This window comes from Eleutherodactylus coqui, chromosome 4 (genome assembly GCF_035609145.1).
Source record: "Eleutherodactylus coqui strain aEleCoq1 chromosome 4, aEleCoq1.hap1, whole genome shotgun sequence".
Classification (NCBI taxonomy): domain Eukaryota; kingdom Metazoa; phylum Chordata; class Amphibia; order Anura; family Eleutherodactylidae; genus Eleutherodactylus; species Eleutherodactylus coqui.
Genome location: NC_089840.1, coordinates 8,240,304 through 8,260,302, shown reverse-complemented (window position 1 = coordinate 8,260,302; position 19,999 = coordinate 8,240,304). Strand labels below are relative to the sequence as shown.

Here is a 19,999-nt window from a genome sequence, read left to right as displayed (position 1 = left end):
GATAACACTGTGACACGGACTACTTCTGTTGGTGTGAGGGCCCCATTGGGATAACACTGTGACACGGACTACTTCTGTTGGTGTGAGGGCCCCATAGGGATCACACTGTGACACTGACTACTTCTGGACCCCCAGCTAACCCCGCTCCTCCCCTCAGCACCGCTTTGTGCCGCTCCCGCCCTCAGCACGCGGCCGCATTAGTAACCAGGACACACAGCGGCACCCCGATAACATCGATCAGCGCTCTGCTCCCCTTGTGCTGCTCTGATCCATCGCTGCAGCTGCTCAGGTCTGGGCCGCGGGGCGTTGTGGGTAACGTCCTCCTCCTTGTCTTCTTCTCGCCGGTTGCCCGTCGTCCGTCTCCCCGCACACATGGCGATGCACGTCCCCAAGGCGCCGGGCTTCGCCCAGATGCTGAAAGATGGAGCCAAGGTAAGGAGAGGCGGAGTGCCGGGGGGAGCGGCGACGGAGGAGACATGTGCGGCACGTGGAAGCTTCCAGAACATCCGGGGATGACAGCGCAGGGCTGGGGGCTGCCGCCGTGTTGTAGGTGTGCGGGGCGGCCGGTGATTAGTCATGTCTGCTCGGCGCTGGGGAGTCAGGGGCCCCCAGACCGGAGTAATCAGTAACCGATCACAGGTTATCATTAACCCCTTAGTGGCCGGCCTGTCCTGTGCCCAGGGGCTCCTGGGGGACGGCTTGTATAGTCTACTGGCCGCCCTCCGGGGACGTATAACGCGGTGTGGTTTTCACTGGCACCACTCTGGGGGCGGAATATTATCACCGTCCGGTCGTTATAAACGCGGTTATGGGCGGATCTTATAAAAAAAGGGGGGGATTAATTTATCCATTTAGAAAAGGTTTTCTTTTTATGTGAAAGTGGCCGTTGGCTACAATACTGCACTGCAATACTTATGTACTGCATCCTACTGAGCCTGTGACAGCAGCCTGTTACACCCTGTGGAAGGCGGGGCCTAGCAGGCGGAGTCACATGGCAGACATGGAGGCTTGCGGCTGCCATGGGAACCTCATGGTACCTTGTGATCGCACCGCGGGGTGCCGATGGGTGACAGGAGCCCCTCCCCCGGTCATCTGCTTACAGGCTGCAGTTACTATTGGCTGTGGCATGTAAGGGGTTAAACTGCCAGCAGCTGAGGTTTCCCCGCTGCTGGCGGTTAGGGCTCATTGAGTTAAAGGGATCCTGACAGCGAGTGTGAGACCCCTGAACTACACTGTGGGGCTCAGAGGGGGGGGCTGATACTCGCTGGTCGCTCCGTTCCGGCGTTGTCCCCCACATTTGGCGCACGCAGTGAGACTCGTCAGCCGGCCGTCTGCGCTCCGCCATAGAGATGAATGGGTGAGCGTGTGCAGAGAGCCGGCAGCCTTGTGGTGGACGGTGCTGGAGCGAGGGGAGCGGTAAGTCCGCAGCCCCGATGCCCCGCCTCCCCGGTCCGTCAGACGTGAGCCCCGTAGTGTAGGTCCTGGGGCTTCCAGGGACGGCCCGGTTCCTCCCAGCTCTCTTCCCTCCCCCGGACTCTTACATACTACGGATGGCGCCAACTCAGAAGCTGAGCTTGCACCATCGGCAACCATCTAACTAACCGCCAGCCTCCCGCTGAACACCGATCCCTGCGGTTAACCCCTTAAATGCTAGAATCAGTATTGTAAAGAGTTCTCAGAGGGGGTGCTGCTTCTATGATGTCATCGGCCCTCCACCGTGTAAACAATGGCGTCCGGGTCTGCGTGGCCAGGGAACGCTATGATAAGCGATAACGCATTGCAGTATCATCCGTGTGATCGCCGTATCGCAGGTTCAAGTCCCCCACAGGGACAGAAAGGGGAATACTTTTTTTGTGTTCATTCTCCTTCGGTCAAAAAAAAAAAATTCGGCGGAGGGTCATGTGACATAGAAAATGGGAAAAAGTACCCAGAGCGGGCAGAGTGACTATTATAACATGTTAGTGCCCTTTAAGGGTGCCTTCCCACATAACAAAAACCGCCTGCAGCTGAGACTCCGCCCATTCGCAGCCGCCAACAGCCGACCTCACTGGCGAGACGGCGCCTCTATTGGCTGCTGCGGCGGGGCGGATGTTATACGGGGCGCCGAGCTCAGGTGATGGGGGTCTCACATCCCACCTGTTACCCTCCATCTGCAGAATACGGGATAATCGTCTGATCTCTGGGGGTCCAACTGCCAAGACCCCAGCAATCCTGCCAAGACCCCTGCACACGTGTGGCCCCGGGGTCCCTTCCAACTCCACCATGCTTTGATCCGTGCCGCCGGCTGTCCTCTCCATCCTACAAACGTGAACCACCACTCCATGCACAGGGACATTCAGGGTGGTCTCAGGACGGCTGGGGGTCCCCGGGCTCACGCTCTTATACGTGTATGACTGCAGTCGGGGGTCCCGCTGCTCTAGTTGTGGGGGATTTACTGCGCACATACATAAGCTTCTGCATAAATCTGACCGGACGTGCCCCTCATATAGCCCCGCAGTACTGCCGTCCGGCCACACGGGGGTCCGCCCAGTCTGTATCGCTTTGCCCTGATGGGTTTTCCTGACTTCTGTGTTTGCAGCATTACTCCGGGTTAGAAGAGGCCGTCTTCAGGAACATCCAGGCCTGTAAGGAGCTCGCCCAGACGACGCGCACCGCGTACGGCCCCAACGGTACGTCCCCCCTCCCCCCCTCCATGCTGGTGGCTCGCTGACCGACCGCTAATCCGATTCTTCTCGTTGCAGGAATGAACAAGATGGTTATTAATCACCTGGAGAAGCTGTTTGTAACGAACGACGCTGCGACCATCATCCGCGAGCTGGAGGTGAGCCACAATGTCACGCAGCGGAGTTACAGGGGGCGCCTATGCCTTACCTGCAGGAGAGGCGATAAAGTCTAATGGGCGGGGGTCTCGCTGCTGGGATCCCCAGTGATCCTGAGAGTTGGGGGTCCCGTGTCCCTCCTCTTCGCTGCACCCCCTCAGTGACATGGATTGACAGCACGGTGCCACTCCACTCATTTACATGGGACTGCTGGAGATACCAGAGTGCTTGTACTTCATTTTCTCAAGTCGTACCATTGAAATGAATGGAGTGGCTGCGCTCATGCTTGATTGCCGCTGCTGGGGGTGCAGTGGGGAGGACGCGGTACCCCTGTTTTTGAGATTGGTGCGGGTCCCAGAGGTGAAGCCCCTTACCATTCAGAGCTTATTGCCTCTCCTGTACGCAGGTGATAAGGAGGGTCTTCATCCCTCAGTAACTTGTATCCTTAGTTATTTAAGGGCAGGCGCTCAGGAGACCCTCACGTCCTATTAGTGCAGAGGGGGATTATATAAAGGGGGTCCCAGTGGGGTATAAGATGTTAAAGGGGTTTTCTGGGAATAAAATATTAATGACCTACCATTAGGATATGTCATCAATATCCATTTGGTGGTGGTCCGCCTCTCAGGACCCCATCGATCAGCTGTCAGACATGGCAGCAGCACTCGCATCAGGCCAGTGACATCACGTTCATCAGTCACATGACCCAAGAGCAGCTTCGTCCCATTCAGATCAGTGGGACTAAACTGCAATACCCGGTACGGCCACTATACGATGTACAGCTCTGTGCCCGCCATGGACTGGAACGGCCACTTCAGTCAGCTGATTGGCAGAGGTTCCAAGTAGCGGCCCCAGCAATCTGATACTGACACCCCATCCGGAGGAGACTCATCCCAGTGACTTGGTGTAAGCTGTGGAGCCGGCGTTTGTTCTTCAGCATCTGATGCTCTGTGCCTCGTGCGCAGACAAAACCCGTCTGTGGAGGATGCACCGCTGTCAGCCGTCTGCCCCGTACGCAGTCCGCGCCGCCGCCACGCCGCTCGCTTAAGAAACGCTGCTCTACTTCTTCATTTCAGTTTGCCAAATGACAGTTTTGTTCGTTGTCTTCGTACTTCATACCCGCCTTCTGCGGTGAGGGTACCTGTTGGCAGCGGCACCGTTTTAAAGGGAAGCGGTCACGTCCCTACAGCACCCTAAACTAAGTTATAGTGTCGGGGAGCCGGGTGAGGTATATTTTATGATCTCCCGCCGCTGACGATCGCGCACGGCACTGCAAATCTGACTCTTCCCAGTGCCGCATGCGCCCGTCCATAGACTTGTATGGTCCCCTTTAAGCACTTCATCACTTCCCCACAGGAGGGCGTCGTGGGGCAGCAATCTTCGGTTATGACTTTGGTCACTGGCAGAGCCGATTTGAATGTAAGACCCAGCAGCTGTGCCCTGCAGGCGGATCGCAGGAGATGCCGCCTGCCCGCTGCTCGGCACTTACGTTGGTCTGATGCATTAAAATGTTGGCAATGTTAAATAATACTTTTCTTCTTCCCTGATCATCAGGTTCAGCATCCGGCTGCTAAGATGATAGTGATGGCGTCGCACATGCAGGAGCAAGAAGTGGGAGATGGGACTAACTTCGTGCTGGTGTTCGCCGGTGCTCTCCTGGAGCTGGCGGAGGAGCTGCTGAGGATGGGGCTCTCGGTGTCGGAGGTTCGGCTTCACTTCTGTTCTTCTGCGCTGGGAATCGTTTGAACGTTCCTTGTATTTCATGTTACGGAATAGTAAAGATGTAATGCTGTAAACGTCTGATAGGTGGCGCTCTAACTGTAGGATCTCCCACTGATCACAGGAATGGAGGTCCTGTGGAGAGAGAAGCTGGGGCAGAAATGTTCGGTAAATGTACGACATGGAGTCCTAGGTTGCCGTCATCCTCGTCTGCAGAGCCGCCGCTCCTTGTACACAGTGGACTACTTATGGGTGTGCTCGTAATGACCGGACTAGTCTCCTTCATAATGACACGCACGTAATTAGTCCACTGTAGACAAGGAGCAGCGGCTCTGCGGGGGGGGGGACACAAAGAGGAAGGTGCGTTAAAGAGTGACACCCCTAGACTGAGCGCCCCAATCAGCCCAGGACTTTAGTCTATGGGACTCGTAGGAGCTGGCGGAGACCCTTTAGCTAAAGGCGTTCCTTGATGTGCTTCAGTGTGAGCCAACAGGTCCGTCGTTGGAGGGCCTGCTAGGAGTTGTAGTTCCACAACGATCGATGAGCCAGAAGGTCTTTAGCATGAAGTTAAGAGGGTTTTCCATGGAAAATACTATTGATCACCTATCATCAGTATAAGTCATCAATAGCTAATCGGCTGGGGTCCGTCGCTCGGGACCATGACTGATCACCTGAGCGGGCGTATGCTGTCAGTGCCGTAAATGCAGAGGTTGGAGCAGAAGCAGTGGAAGTCTCCATGCCGACCTCTGTGTAGTGGCCGGCGCTTGTAACTGCAGGTACGGCTTGCGTTAATTTCAATGAGCCCAGCCTGCAGTTACAAGCGCCGGCCACTACACAGAGGTCGGCATGGAGACTTCCACTGCGTCCGCTCCGACCTCTGTGTATTTGCAGTGCTGACAGCATGTGCCCGCTCAGCTGATCGGTCAGGATCCCGAGCGACGGACCCCGGCCAATCAACTATCCTGATGATGGGTCATCCATAGTATTTTTCACGAAAAACCCCTTTAATAAGAGATGTGAAGGATCAGGCGCCTCCGGTCCCTCCAGCTCATGGCAGTTCTTGTGCTCAGATATGGGGGGAGACTTACTAAGACTGACATTTCAAACGCCGGTCTTAATGTAATGGCCTCCATTCGGCTACGCAGAAAGCTACGCCAGCGTGAGCCAGAGTAGACTTCTGGGGTAAATTATACATGTGTCCGGCAGGGGTGACAGAGGCCCCTCCGTACCGCCATTGCCCTTTTTTTCAGGAAATTGGCATATGTGACAGTCCCAAAATGTTTGCGCCAGCTAGCCTTCTTCCTGCCTGTTTTGCCCCCCGCAGTCTTCCTCAGTCTTGTGTATCTCCAGGTTATTGAGGGTTATGAGAAGGCCTGTAAGAAAGCTCTGGAGATCCTCCCTGATCTGGTGTGCAGCTCCGCCAAGAACCTGCGTGACCTGGATGAAGCGGCCGCCCTCCTGCAGACCTCCATCATGAGCAAGCAGTACGGCAACGAAGTCTTCCTGTCTAAGCTTATAGCCCAGGCCTGCGGTAAGACGACACACCGATGTCTTCAGCTGATCGCCGCTGTAAGAGCGTCTTATAACTCATTGCTTCCTCCATTTCTAGTCTCCATCCTCCCCAAATCCGGACATTTCAATGTTGATAACATCCGAGTCTGCAAAATCCTGGTGAGTCTCTCCTAGTCGTCCCCCTATAGGCTGATGTGTAGAGAACGTTCAGTGACCTCCCGGTGTATATACTATATACTGTGCAGTAAGCCGGTGTCTTCCTTCCAGGGATCTGGTGTCGGTGCGTCGTCCGTTTTGCACGGGATGGTGTTCAAGAAGGAGACCGAAGGCGACATCACATCTGTGAAGGATGCCAAAATTGCAGTTTATTCCTGCCCGTTTGATGGCATGGTCCCCGAAACAAAGGTATGTGGTGTGAGCGTCTGGTGCGAGGATTGGGGGGGGTGATATGACTCGGGCTGCTCTTAGGCACCAAACTGAGTGTCCAGGCAGCAGGCTTAGTTTGCAGACAGTCCTGAAGTCCTTTCTAGGTCCCCACGGCTGCCTGTAGAGGCGATCCACAGCTTCCAACTGCATCACCAGGAAGCAGAATCAGAGCATGAAGCCTCCTTTGCTCACGGCACCGTCACTCTTTACCGCAGCTATCCAAGGGTTAAACAGTTGAGATTGGACAGTCCTGTAACTCTACCCATATTTGTTCCGTTTCCAGGGTACGGTGCTCATAAATAACGCGCAGGAACTGATGAACTTCAGCAAAGGAGAAGAGAACCTCATGGAAGATCAAGTGAAGGCGATCGCCGCCACCGGGGCCAACATTATAGTCACTGGTGGTAAAGTGGCAGACATGGCGCTACATTATGCAAACAAATACAACCTGATGGTGGTGAGGTGAGCCCTGGGGCCGGGGTCCGGCCGGGAGGAGGTCCTCCTGCTTCATGCAGCTGATAAGAATAACAATAGTATCGGGATCAGTGGGAGCGCTCCAACAGTACCAAATGACTTTATCAATATATGATTGTATGAAGTTATAAGGAAAAAAGGACTTACCCGGCACTGTGTGAGTAACCCTGTGAAGGGTTAACTCACTAGTGCCTCCATATCCGGGATAGCCTGTAGAAAAACTTCCTTCCCTATCCTGTCCGGAGAGCCGCTTGGATGTCTGGGGTCCCCAATTACAGGGAGCCCAGTGTACACAGAAGTTAAAAGAAAAAAGTATCCAAAGTAGCGCTTCACGGGATGAAGTTTGTTATTCTACACCTGGAAGGTGTAGGTTTTATTGCAACGCGTTTCAACCCACTCACGGGTCTTTTTCAAGCATATATAAATACAGTATACAGTGTTATAAATAGTCTAAAAGAAATGACTCACATTTGGCAGTCACAGCAATGCTCACGGCCCCCGCCATCCTGTGGGCGGAGTCACCACGTCAGCACGGTAACGTCATCATTCAGAGCCATATGATGTTCTGAAGTTGCACAATAACAAATCAATATTAAAAATAGCTGTAGAACCGGGTTGGTAGAGAAGCCAACCCTTGTTAAAACCTTAGGTTCTTTCTAAATCTCATTCGTGGCATGCCGGTGGATATCCCGGTCATGTGAGGGATGCGTGATGACGTCATTCCGTCATGCGGGCGTTACCTTGGTAACGAGGAACGCCGAGGTTCCCCGGGATCGCAGCTAACCATGCGAAGGGTACGTAGTGACGTCATTACGTCATACGTCCGTTGCCTTGGCAACGAGGAACACCGTGGTTCCCTGATATCGCAATTAACCTCCAGACCGTATGTATTCTGATGTGTTTGTACTATGACATCTCTGCATGATACATTAGCTGCCAAATCTTGCCCTATGGTTTATGTGGGCTATATGGCACTATCATGAGGTGCAAAAATAACATACAAATTTAAAAATGATAAAAATGATAAAAATGATAAAAAATGAAAGGTACCTTTCATTTTTTATCATTTTTAAATTTGTATGTTATTTTTGCACCTCATGATAGTGCCATATAGCCCACATAAACCATAGGGCAAGATTTGGCAGCTAATGTATCATGCAGAGATGTCATAGTACAAACACATCAGAATACATACGGTCTGGAGGTTAATTGCGATATCAGGGAACCACGGTGTTCCTCGTTGCCAAGGCAACGGACGTATGACGTAATGACGTCACTACGTACCCTTCGCATGGTTAGCTGCGATCCCGGGGAACCTCGGCGTTCCTCGTTACCAAGGTAACGCCCGCATGACGGAATGACGTCATCACGCATCCCTCACATGACCGGGATATCCACCGGCATGCCACGAATGAGATTTAGAAAGAACCTAAGGTTTTAACAAGGGTTGGCTTCTCTACCAACCCGGTTCTACAGCTATTTTTAATATTGATTTGTTATTGTGCAACTTCAGAACATCATATGGCTCTGAATGATGACGTTACCGTGCTGACGTGGTGACTCCGCCCACAGGATGGCGGGGGCCGTGAGCATTGCTGTGACTGCCAAATGTGAGTCATTTCTTTTAGACTATTTATAACACTGTATACTGTATTTATATATGCTTGAAAAAGACCCGTGAGTGGGTTGAAACGCGTTGCAATAAAACCTACACCTTCCAGGTGTAGAATAACAAACTTCATCCCGTGAAGCGCTACTTTGGATACTTTTTTCTTTTAACTTTCATGCAGCTGATGCACTTCTTCTTCTCATGTGTTCTTAGGTTAAATTCTAAGTGGGATCTGAGGAGGCTGTGCAAGACGGTGTGTGCGACTGCTCTGCCCAGGCTGGTGAGACTACTGCTATATGTTACACACTACATCTGCTTTCTGTCCCCTACGTTGGTGATTGCTTTGCAGGAATACAGAGACTGTCATTATTATTTGCACTATCCTACCAAAAGTATGTGAACCCCTGAGCAAGAATCACAAGTTGTATTTATTTCCGTAAGTTAATACTTAGTGGGGCTCCTTTGGCCCTAATGACATTGCAGACTCTCCGTTGTATACTTTCTACTATCATCTGATGCACTTCAGCTGGTATTTCCCTCCATTCATCCTGCAAACGTCTGGCGAGATCTCTCAAAGTACATGCATCGGTGCATCTACAATGGTGCAGGGAGCGTCGTCATTGGACAGTAGAGCAATTGAAGAACGTTCTATAGAGTTACAAATCGCGTTACTCCATCTTCACATCAGATGTCTGTACCCGGGTGTGGAGGATCCTGGGGAACGCCTGAGTGTGTTGTCAACGCTTATACGTAGCAGAGGATCCATTATGGTATGAGGATGTGTTACATGGCTGGTCTTGGTCCGTTGGTTGTAGTGACAAGAACCATGAACATGGAAGTGTACCCTGACATCCTAGACTAGGGGTGTCAAACAAATCCAACGCTGTTTTACACTGGTTTGAGGATATGAACGTTCCATGATTGGACCGGCTGCACAGAGTGCGACCTGAACATCTTTGGAACGAACTGGAGCTTCGGGTCAGGAAATATGAACAGCATCCATCTTCTTTGAGAGAACTCGCAGACCTTTGCAGGATGAATGGAGGGAAATTCCAGCTGAAGTGCATCAGATGTTGGTAGAAGGTATGCCACAGAGTATCCGATGTCATGAGGGCAAAAGGAGCCCCACAAAGTACTAACATATGGAAATAATTACTACTGCTGACTCTTGCTCGGGGGCCCAATGACTTCTGGTAGGATGGTGTATATTATATAGTATGTGAAGAACCGTAAGGCAGTCCAGAGAGCAGGAATTAGAAGGAACTCACAGCTGCATGGATGTTTTTCTGTCATAGTTATTGCCTTTAAACTTTTTAAAGTGTTCCCATCTTGTAAAGTGCCGGCGTATCACTAGGGTGGGTATCCTTGGGACCCCCGCTGATGCTCCCATAGTGCCACATTTGCTTCAGTGTGTTTCATGCACAGTGGCAGTCCTGTTCACAAAGTCCCTTTCATGGGGGTCCCAGATATCATCTCATTGATCATAAAACGAAGTGCCATCGGTTAGTGAATTCAATGGGGGCCGTGTCTGCAATTACTGACCCGGCCACTGCAATGTGGACGGCGCTGTCAACACTGACAACTGGCCCCCTATCAGCTGGGCGCTGGGAGTTCCCAGAGGTGGAACTGCTGATAGGCTAGCTCATCAATAGCTGATCAATAGCTAATCAGCTGATTGAAGAGGCCATGGTGCTTGGATGGGCTCTGTGGCATCTTCTCAGCCGTGTGACATCATGTTCATCATCACATGGCTTGAAAGTGGCTAAAGTGAATGGGGCTGGTCTGTGGTGCCAGCTGCTGTATGATGCTGTGCCTAGTATGGACTGAAGTGACAGCTCACCGGAGGGCCACCATCACTTCAGTCAGCTGACTGGCAGGGATGCTGAGAGGCCGACCCACCGGTAACGACTGACCTGTTGTGAAGATGATGTGTGACGTCTTTCTATGACTACATTGTTTGCATATTATACCCCGTTCTGTCTGGTGGGACCGTGCTGCTTGTACAACCGGCTGTAACGAGTCGTCTTATGTGTTTCTCCCTCTAGACGGCGCCCACACCGGAGGAACTGGGGCACTGTGACAGCGTCTACCTCTCTGAGGTTGGGGACACGCAGGTCGTTGTATTTAAACACGGTATGTATTACACGCGTGCCTTCTGGGGTCTGCACATACTGCAGGCCTGACTACTCTATAAAGGGGGTTAACAACCCAATAAACGAAACCGCATTGTTTACGTCTTGGGACTTTCTGTAGTAATTATAGGACTGTCTGTTCTTTTGCAGAAAAAGAAGATGGGGCCATTGCAACCATCCTGATCCGCGGCTCCACAGACAACCTGATGGATGACGTGGAGCGTGCCGTGGACGACGCCGTCAACACCTTCAAAGTTCTCTCAAGGGTGAATTGGAACAAAATAGACGAGTAGAAACAAACATTCTAAGAACTTTTGGTTTAATAGACCTGTCTGTATTAAAATACTAAACAGACCTAATCTTACCTCTCTGTCGGGATCCAGCGCTGCCGTCCTGGTGTTCGGCTGCGTGATCACCTGACTTCTGGTGACATCACATGTGACAACGAATGACGGGACCACAGTGGGGCTGCAGTGCTGGATCCCAGCGGGAAGCCAAGTATTGGTCTGTTTACTATTTTAATAAAGGCAGGCCTATTAAAGGGAAACTGTCCAGTAACCAGACAAACCCTTTAAAGGAGTTATGCCCACTAATGACATTCCCCTATCCACACGATGGGGCACAAATGTCTGGTCGCTGGGGTCCCCAGTGATCTTAAGATTTATCCATCTTGAATGCCCCAGGTGGTCGGTGTACATGTGTGACCACCTCTCTAGTCGCTTCTATGGGACAGGTAGAGATCGATGTGCTTGGCAATCCTCTTCCATCCCCTAGAAGTGGCATGCACACCCATTGCTCCATTCACGTGGGGCAGTCAGGGTGCGCAGATTTGGGGATTGCTGGGGGTTTACAGTGGTCAGTAGCCTGAGGGCTGGACTGGGTGCCACTAGAAACTGGAAGCCCCTGACATATATTGGGAGTGATTCCTGTAATACATTAGTGATTGATTGTACACCTCTCTGACCCTCTCAGATGTAATTACTTGTCTCTTTCCTAATGAAGGATAAGCGGCTCGTCCCGGGCGGTGGAGCCACTGAAATTGAATTGGCGAAGCAGATTACTTCCTTTGGAGAGGTAAGGCGCCGCTGCTCTTCAGCAGGCCTGTTCTTTGCATCTACATACTGACTGACGTGCTCTTTGCTTCTAGACGTGTCCGGGACTCGACCAATATGCAATTAAGAAGTTTGCAGAGGCTTTCGAGGCCATTCCAAGAGCTCTTGCCGAAAACTCTGGAGTGAAGGCAAATGAAGTGATCTCTAAGCTGTATGCGATGCATCAAGAGGGGAACAAGAACGTGGGCTTCGACCTAGAGGTGAGTGAACATTGCAGAGCGTCTAGTAATGACCGCACAAGTCCGGACCTACGATGCGCTTTACCAATTACTATCTGATCGTCCCCGAAGGCTGAGAGCGCTGCAGTGAAGGACATGCTGGAGAGTAACGTCATGGACACCTACCTCGTGAAATACTGGGGAGTCAAGCTGGCCACAAATGCTGCCGTGACCGTCCTGCGGGTGGATCAAGTAAGTGGAGCCAGGAGGGACCTCAGGAAATAATATAAGCTTTCTGCCAGATTAATGGTGGGAAAAAAGTCTCAAAAGTTGTTGTTTTTTTGTTTGTTTGTTTGTTTTTGTTTTTTTTCTCCTTTTAAATGCTGTCCCTGCTACTTTTTTTAAATTGTGCCGAGCCGCCCGCAGCCCATCAATGTACTATCATTTTAGCCAGACGCTGGTGTAAACTATAGCAGACATCTACGCCTGCTCCGAGTCGCATGGATGACCCAGAATGTGCCCAATTCATTCAGAGCTCCTTTACATTTGATGCATCTTCCAGCAGCAGGCTTTGGAGTAAGACCGGTGGGGAAGTGCTGATTAAAGGGGTTTTGCCACGTTTTAAACTTGGACCCTATCAACATGATTGGCGGTCCCAGTGGTCAGATTCCCACCAGTCATGGGTATGGTGGGTCCCCATTTCCTCCCAATGACTGTTCCATTCACTTCTGTGGCACGGCTGGAGATGGTGGAGCGCTGTAATTCGCTATCTTCAGCAGTTCCCCAGAGATGAGCGGAGCCGCGTCTGGTTGACTGTCACTTTAATCACTCAGGAGAGACATGGCACCTCCATTTTTGTGATCAATGGTTGGACCACCACCAGTCACACCCTGGATAGGGGATAAGTTTAAAGGGGGTGACCAGTTGTCAGACTTCATCTCTCCTATAGTGCGCACTGGGTTCTCATCCTGGGCGCCATGATGCCAAACTTTTGAATGCTGACATTGCAGCCTCTGATTGGCTGCAGCGGTCACCTGACTTCCAGTGGCTACAGCTATAGGGGGCATGTTGTCTGATATTAGTTACCTGCTCCCTGGTTTTCGTGGCATTTCCCTTGTGAAGGTTGGGTCGCATGCAAAAATCAGATTCTTTATCAGGCTGTTGTGTGCAGGCACTTCCATAGACTTCTATAGGAGAGTGTGCGGACAGCGGTCTGAGAAGAGTCCGATGTTTAGACTCAATTGTCAACGGGTGACGCGGGGGAGCGAGTGAGTATTAAATAAAGCATCTCCCCCCCCCCCCCCCCCGCTTCCCCGTCACCACCTGGAACATCACAATAATTTAGTGTTATGTTGCCTTTCTGAGGTGACGGGTTCCCTTGAGTGAGTTGTCTGGTGAGGGCGCCAGTATAGAACATGTTAAAAGAGGAACGTGAGCGAGGTGCAGACTAGCTACAGCTACGAGTTGTGCCTGAGAGACTTAGGCGCAGCTCGCATCAGACAACACGCGTTGCAGTGCCAGACTCTGTCCATGAGCCAGGGTGGCGCTGTCCTTTATTCCTTCCTTCTCTTGTGGTTTACACTCTTCGTTTTGTCCTGGAGTAAGAGGCGATCCCGCAGCGGTTGTGGAGGGGCTTGTTCACATCTGCGCTATTCCAGCAGAATACCAGACTGCTGACCAGAAATCCAACAGACCCCATTATAGTCAATGACTGCCTGTTGGAAGCGAACGGCGTCTATCGTAAGACTGAACCGTTCGCCCGCGGGGTGTCGTCCTGCTGCTTCCTGAACAGAGCAGGAGAGCATAACCCCTGCCCGCCCCCGCCCGCTGATGTGCGCGAAGCCCTCCAGACGTTTTCCGCATTCCGTCGCTTCCTTGTGGTGTAAGGCGCTGCAGCTCCTGCCTGACCCTTTCTCCGGTTTTCGCACGCAGGCGTTGTGCCGTCTATTTCATACTGATCTGTGTAAAACCTTATAGATTATTATGGCCAAAGCAGCGGGCGGACCGAGAGCCCCGAAGCAGCAAGGACACTGGGACAAAGATGACTGGCAGGACGAGCCGGAGCAATGCTAGGTGCCCTGTGTGCAACGCATGGACTACACGCTGCATGACGTCACGTTACTAACCGCCTGGTGTGCCGCCTAACCTAACCACCAACATGATCGTTAACCCTCACCTGTTGTAGACCTATTGACGGTAAAGTGATAAAATGGGCAGTTACTCAGGTAGTTCTCTAACCCTGCAGGGCCGAGCGGACCTGGAAAATCATGCAAATGGTGGGTGATCGGTCCAATGGGTGTCTCAGACCGTTAGCGGTGGGCGATCCTGACCAAATCAGAAGGCCTTTGTGTCTCCCCAAACACCGCCCCACTCTGTGCACGTCATTGCTGCCGCCGTCTAAATATTGTGCAAGTTCCGCGAGCAACATCATCGGCGCATGCAGCTGCCCAGAACAGACACGAACCGCACATACGCCGATGACGTTGCTCGCTGTCTATCCACAAAATGTAGCTTGTTGCGGTGATGATATGAATGTCTGGCGTCGCTAGCAGAGTGGGGTGATGTTTGGGGAATCGCGCAGGCCCCCGAGCCGGTCAGGGCCGCTCGCTGATGACTGTCCTGCACGACCGCTGGACTAACTGCTCATCTTTTGTATGTGGTATGAAAACATTCAAATATCTGATTTTTTTTGCAGGTATTTTCAGCCCCGCCTGCTTGGAAAACTACCTCTATAAATGTCCGTTATCACGTATAAAAGATCTAATAGGTGTACGAATGGTGACGGGTCACTGCAAGAACCTGGAAAGGGGTTGTGTGGAAAGAAACATGGCTGCTTTCTTCCAGGAACAGCGCCGCTCTTATCCACGGGCACCATCTGGTACTGCAGCTCAGCCTGTGGGCGAAGTAGCGCTGTTTCTGGAAGATGGCTACCGTGGGTTTTAACCCATTGAAGTTCGTCTTTCTTGTACTCCTGCACCTTTGCTGAGAGCTGTAGCACCAAATGGAGAGAAGTCGGTTCAGTCGTCTCTCCACAATAACCCACCAGCCGGGTCCAACCGTGTGCGGAACTGGTGATTAACGGTAAAGTGTAGAAGTGTAAGAACAGCAACAAAACAATCACAATGCGATCGTTACCCTATGAAGCCCTGATGGTCCAGTGTAGATATTAACCATTGATGATCATGTTGTGAGTCCCGCCTGGTTTGGCATCGTGATTGTTCTGTAAATGTATAATATTGGTATCTGATGAGAAGTTCTGTTTCACTGTTGCCAATGATCGCGTTCTGTAGCTGGGAGTTGTAGTCCTGACCGCACGCTGTATGAGACTCTGGTCAGCTGTGGTACGGTGGGGCACATCACCCCTCGGGCAGGTTCAGTTCTTTCGTGTAGGTCCTGTGACAACCTCCTCATCCCACAAAAGTAGCTTATTTCCCCCCTTCTTCCCCAAATCCTGAGAAGAGGGATCCTCTGTGTCCGGGAATGAACAGAGCAGCAGTCGCACATGTGCAGTGGGGCAGCCGAGGCCGCAGTCCGGGCCCTTAGCAATCCTATTGGAGTAAATGTGTGACCGCCGCTCATTACTGCGTCTGGGAGACCCCCGGTCTTACGATCTGTGGGGTCCCCGCCAGTTTTATCTCCTGTGGATAGAGGATAACTTGTTTTTGTGGGAGAACTCCGTTAAGGCTTATTCTCTTCTTGTCACCAAGTATGACATTTGCCCAAACCCGGACAGGTTGGTCTAATTTTGTTTTCTGAAACAAAATGCTGTGGCCGGGGAGAAACCGGTGCAGCCTCCTCCGCGACTCAGAGCTCCGTTCCAGAGTCAAACTCCAAAGTGTGAGAATAACCCGTATACACGGGCGGTGGGCATTCCTGTCCTGGGTTTAGGCAGCACAAACCTGGTGACGGGTTCCCTTCAAAGACATTGGATGTCAGCCATACTTTATCATTGAGGTCTGAGCTGTGACTCCACAGATTGGCAGAATGTCTTTCTAGCCCCAGATCGTTCCTCCTTTGCTGCCCGTTGACCATGTGGCCTCCTGAGAAGAGCTAAAGGGGTACAACACTGTCTTAGTGTCACCGCTACTTATAGCAGTCAGTGAGGGACAGAAAAGTGTTGGAAGAGGCTCCAGCTGCCCCTTTACCAGCCTCGGAAGGAATGAAAACCTTTTCCAAAACTTTTGTGGCCTGGCCTTTGTTTTTGGAGAATGGACAGTCCTGGTCGCAGTCTCGTGTGGCGATGATGATGGAGAGCTGATTGTACAATGAATGCAGCCGCTGGCCATCACTTTGTATATTCCCATGTGGTTGCTGCCCCTCGTAGATTCAGGATGTCTGATCTCAGTAGGTCCTCCTCTGACCACCGGTCCCGGGATGGTTGGATGGTCAGTAGGTTATGAGGAAGTTTTAGGAAGGGTCACATGGGGGAAAAAAAATTGACTGAATGTTCTTTCCCTCATCAGATAATTATGGCAAAACCATCAGGTGGCCCCAAAGCACCAAGCGGGAAGAAGGACTGGGACGAAGACCAAGACTGAGCGCCGGCATTATTTATCTCTTCGCCCTGCGGACGCTCCGTCACATCCCGCCGGTCGCCCCCTGCAGATTTTTGTTCACTTATTACTGTAAAATAAAATCTTGAGTTCCTAAAACGTCTAGATTTGTCTTTCTGTACAAGTGATGGAACTTCTGTATCCGAGGCACAAACCGACCTGAAAGTAGTCGGCCGCCTGCGCGGAACATATGTGATCTCCTAAAATACTGGGCCCCATGCTGTGTGTTACCCATAGAGGTCTAGGCGTTCGGCCGTATTTACAGAGTGCGATAGAGAAGAAGCTCGGACTGATGTCGCACTGACAAACTTTGCTTGCAAGTGAAATACGCTTTTCTCACATTGCATTTTTGTTGCACATGCAGGTTTCAGTTGGTCCATGTCATTGGGGAACACAGCATTGATGATGGCACATAGCTGCTGCTCCTCCGCAGCTCTACCCCTCCTGCAGGCACCAAGCTAATCAGTTTTAGCTTAGTATCTGTAGGAGGCAGACCTCTCTTTGTTTGCTACCATTCGGACTCTGGGTGTTACGGGGAGGCAGCCCTCATTGAGGAGGGGGGGGGCGAACAGATGTAACCGTACAGTTTGCTGACCTGACCTCAGATGTAAAGGTGGCGTGTTCTGGTATTTTAACCATTATGCTGCCCACCAGCAAGCGTCTTCTATTTCATTTATCGGCATTGGAGCATTCCCTTCCTTGTAAGGTAGGCAGGCGCCGGGGAAAGATGCTGCTGGAGTTAGTGACCTTGCCACCATGGATGCTGAATTTAGGGAGTCTCCCTAAATGGGTATCTTCCCTAGAGGCATTTGCCGCTGCCGTGCCCAGACTCCTCCTGTTCTTAGTGGCAGCCCAGGAATAGTTTTTGCTGCCTGGAGCGCTTCTCTGCTCGCAGCCTTATCAGCCCAACCTCTCCACCAAGATAAGGTGGTGTTGCATCTTGTTTTCTTCTTAAGGTGAAAAGCTGACACTATCTTAAGTCCTTCACACGAGTATAGGCGTAATCATGCTTGTCAGTGGAGGATGTGATTCTGCTCTGAATGGAGTCCAATCCCGTCCTTAGGTGAGTGGATCGACGCTCCTTCCTGATCTTTGCTCACGGCCGGCCCTGTTCACATCAGCGCAGGAGACACCATCTTGGAACAGGCAGGCCAGCCTAACCAGTCCCCGGTGTTATCGGTTAACACAGCAAAACTGCACTGTGAATAGCGCAATTTCATTTGGGGCAAGGGCGCATTTGCGCACACACCATAGACTATGGGGCCTCGGGTGCGCAAATGTGAGCATGTTGCATATTTTGCTGTTAGTGAACCCATTGAAACCAATGAGTTTCAGTGGTTGGTGTTTCTGCGTGTAAAAACCTGCACAATAGCGCTTGAATGAAGGAGGGCACCGTTCTGCTTCCTTCTGTCCCAACGCCGTTCATCCGAGAGAACGTGCCCTTCATAACACCGGACCTGGTGTGAGCTTTATGGATCTATCACAAATGGCCCCCTTTAGGCACGCCGATTCCCTATATATAATCCCGGACGGCCCGAGACGTGGCCTTACGTCTTCCAAGGTGGTCGTTTCCCACTGGATACATCCCACAGTGGTATAAGCATATGCTAAGGGCATAGTGTCACGGCACATCTTACTCAGGCACTGGGTGCCTTGTGGGCAGTACAGAGTGGGGTCTCAGCTACACGGTCTTCATAGCACACATTTTCAGAATGTGTGTGAGGGGGGTGAGGGCACCCATCTAGTTTTCTTTGCATTTCTTGCTCCTAGTTGTTCCCTTTGCTGCCGCACACGGTGCCCTCCTACGTTTTATAGTTGTATATTTGTGCGCCTCCGGCTGCTCCTACTTGCATACAAACTGGTTAGCTTGGTGCCTGTGGGAGGAGCTAAAGCTGCTTCGGCTTGGTGTCCGCCTTGAAGTGGCAATAGTTATACCTTGCTCAAAGCTGTGTCTCCCGATACCCAAGATGAGATTGTATGGCAAAAGTCCCATGTCAATGGGAAAAATGCATCTTCAGGGCGTGAAGGGTAATTATTAGAGATGAGCGAACGTACTCAGTAAAGCACTACTCGTCCGAGTAATGTGCTTTATCCGAGTACCTCCCCGCTCGTCCTGAAAGATTCGGGGAGCGCCGCGGAGCGGGGAGCTGCAGGGGAGAGCGGGGAGGAACGGAGATCTTTCTCTCCTTCTCTCCCGCCCGCTCTGCCCCGCTCCCCGCTGCGACTCACCTGTCAGCAGCGGAGCGCCCCGAATCTTTCAGGACGAGTAGTGCTTATCCGAGTACGTTCGCTCATCTCTAGTTATATTTTTTGCACCTATAAAAATAATGGACTATCACCCCAAAATAGGACAGGTTGACTCTTCAATCTCACACTATTGATGTAAATTAACCCATTTTAATCCGTGGGAGTTCTGTCCAGGCTGTAATTGGACATAATGCACACAGGAAACCCATGTACATGAGCCTTAATGCGCCATAACCCAAGCACCGGCAGAAGGAGTCTGGTGTCCATTCAGGCTGGCCAGTGCGAACACTTGTGTAATAGCACCCTTACTCTACCGCTATTTGCCTTGAAAGTCATATTTAGGGCTTACTACCATGTTTCTTTGAAATAAGACCCTGTCTTATATTAAATTTTTGCCCCAAAAGAGGCGCCAGGTCTGATCTTCAGGAATGTCTTATTTCCCTTTCCTAGCCGGTGTGATCCATGTCCCTCACGCCGCGCTCTGGAGGTCTGTGCTGTTCTTCAGTCCTAGCCGCTCATATCACTTCCTGCTGACTGGGTTTATAAATCCCGCCTCCAGGAAGCAATGGCTGTGATTGGTTCTCAAGCATTGCACTCAGCCAATTTCAGCCATCGCTTCCTGGAGGCGGGATTTATGAATCTCCTCACCGGGAAGTGGTGATATACGAGTAGCTAGAGCGGCGTGAGGGACCTAGAACATGCCTGCTAGGTAATGCGCTTTTTTTTTTTAATGTGGTGTAGCTAGGCCTTACTTTTGGGCTAGAGCTAATAAAAAAAAAAAAGGAAGGGCCTATTTTTGGGAAAACACGGTATCTTGTATTCCCATGTACTAGTCTAACAAATCTTAATGCACATTGTTTGACCTTGGAAATAAAAGGGAGAAGACAACCTCAACTTGGGCCCGTGAGCCGTCATCCAGCACCTCTATCAGTAGAGCCTCCGGAAAAGAAATACACGGTGCCCCACAGGCTAGGGGGCGCTGAACAGGATGAAGGGCCGCATGCATGCTTTCCTAGGCTCCTGGAGGGTGTAGGCACAGCTCTCGTGAAGGGGTTGTACCAGGATCACAAGTTACTCCCCTTTCTGATTGTAGGGGGTCTCACTCTCAAGACCCCCATTGCTTCTGAGAATTAGCAGTCCCATGCCGCCCCGCCTCCCTTCTGCAGGATTATTGCACCTCCACAGGGAGGAGATTGAATGGAGTGCAGGTCATACAAGTGCGGCGCCATTCTTCATGTTCA

General features: G+C 51.4%; 1 protein-coding gene across 2 annotated transcripts; it reads left to right on the top strand.

Moving 5' to 3' along the window:
- Positions 1–274: 274 nt before the first annotated feature.
- Positions 275–16,610, top strand: CCT8 (chaperonin containing TCP1 subunit 8). Of its 2 annotated transcripts, XM_066599040.1 has the most exons (16): positions 275–432; positions 2,579–2,669; positions 2,742–2,821; positions 4,371–4,520; positions 5,886–6,066; positions 6,145–6,206; positions 6,315–6,452; positions 6,757–6,935; positions 8,770–8,836; positions 10,602–10,689; positions 10,839–10,954; positions 11,691–11,762; positions 11,836–12,000; positions 12,091–12,210; positions 13,936–14,031; positions 16,422–16,610. In XM_066599040.1, exons 1-15 carry the CDS (start codon positions 373–375, stop codon positions 14,029–14,031), a joined length of 1,665 nt encoding a protein of 554 aa, XP_066455137.1. In that variant the 5' UTR covers positions 275–372; the 3' UTR covers positions 16,422–16,610. The 2 variants fall into 2 exon arrangements, with proteins under 2 accessions (XP_066455137.1, XP_066455138.1); XM_066599041.1 differs by lacking the exon at positions 13,936–14,031.
- The last annotated feature ends 3,389 nt before the right edge of the window (positions 16,611–19,999 follow it).

Coding starts and splice junctions, on each gene's coding strand:
- CCT8 (XM_066599040.1), top strand. CDS start 373: ATGGCGATGCACGTCCCCAAGGCGCCGGGCTTCGCCCAGATGCTGAAA. Junction 4,521..5,885: donor TGGGGCTCTCGGTGTCGGAG/GTTCGGCTTCAC, acceptor GTGTATCTCCAG/GTTATTGAGGGTTATGAGAA. Junction 10,955..11,690: donor CCTTCAAAGTTCTCTCAAGG/GTGAATTGGAAC, acceptor TTCCTAATGAAG/GATAAGCGGCTCGTCCCGGG.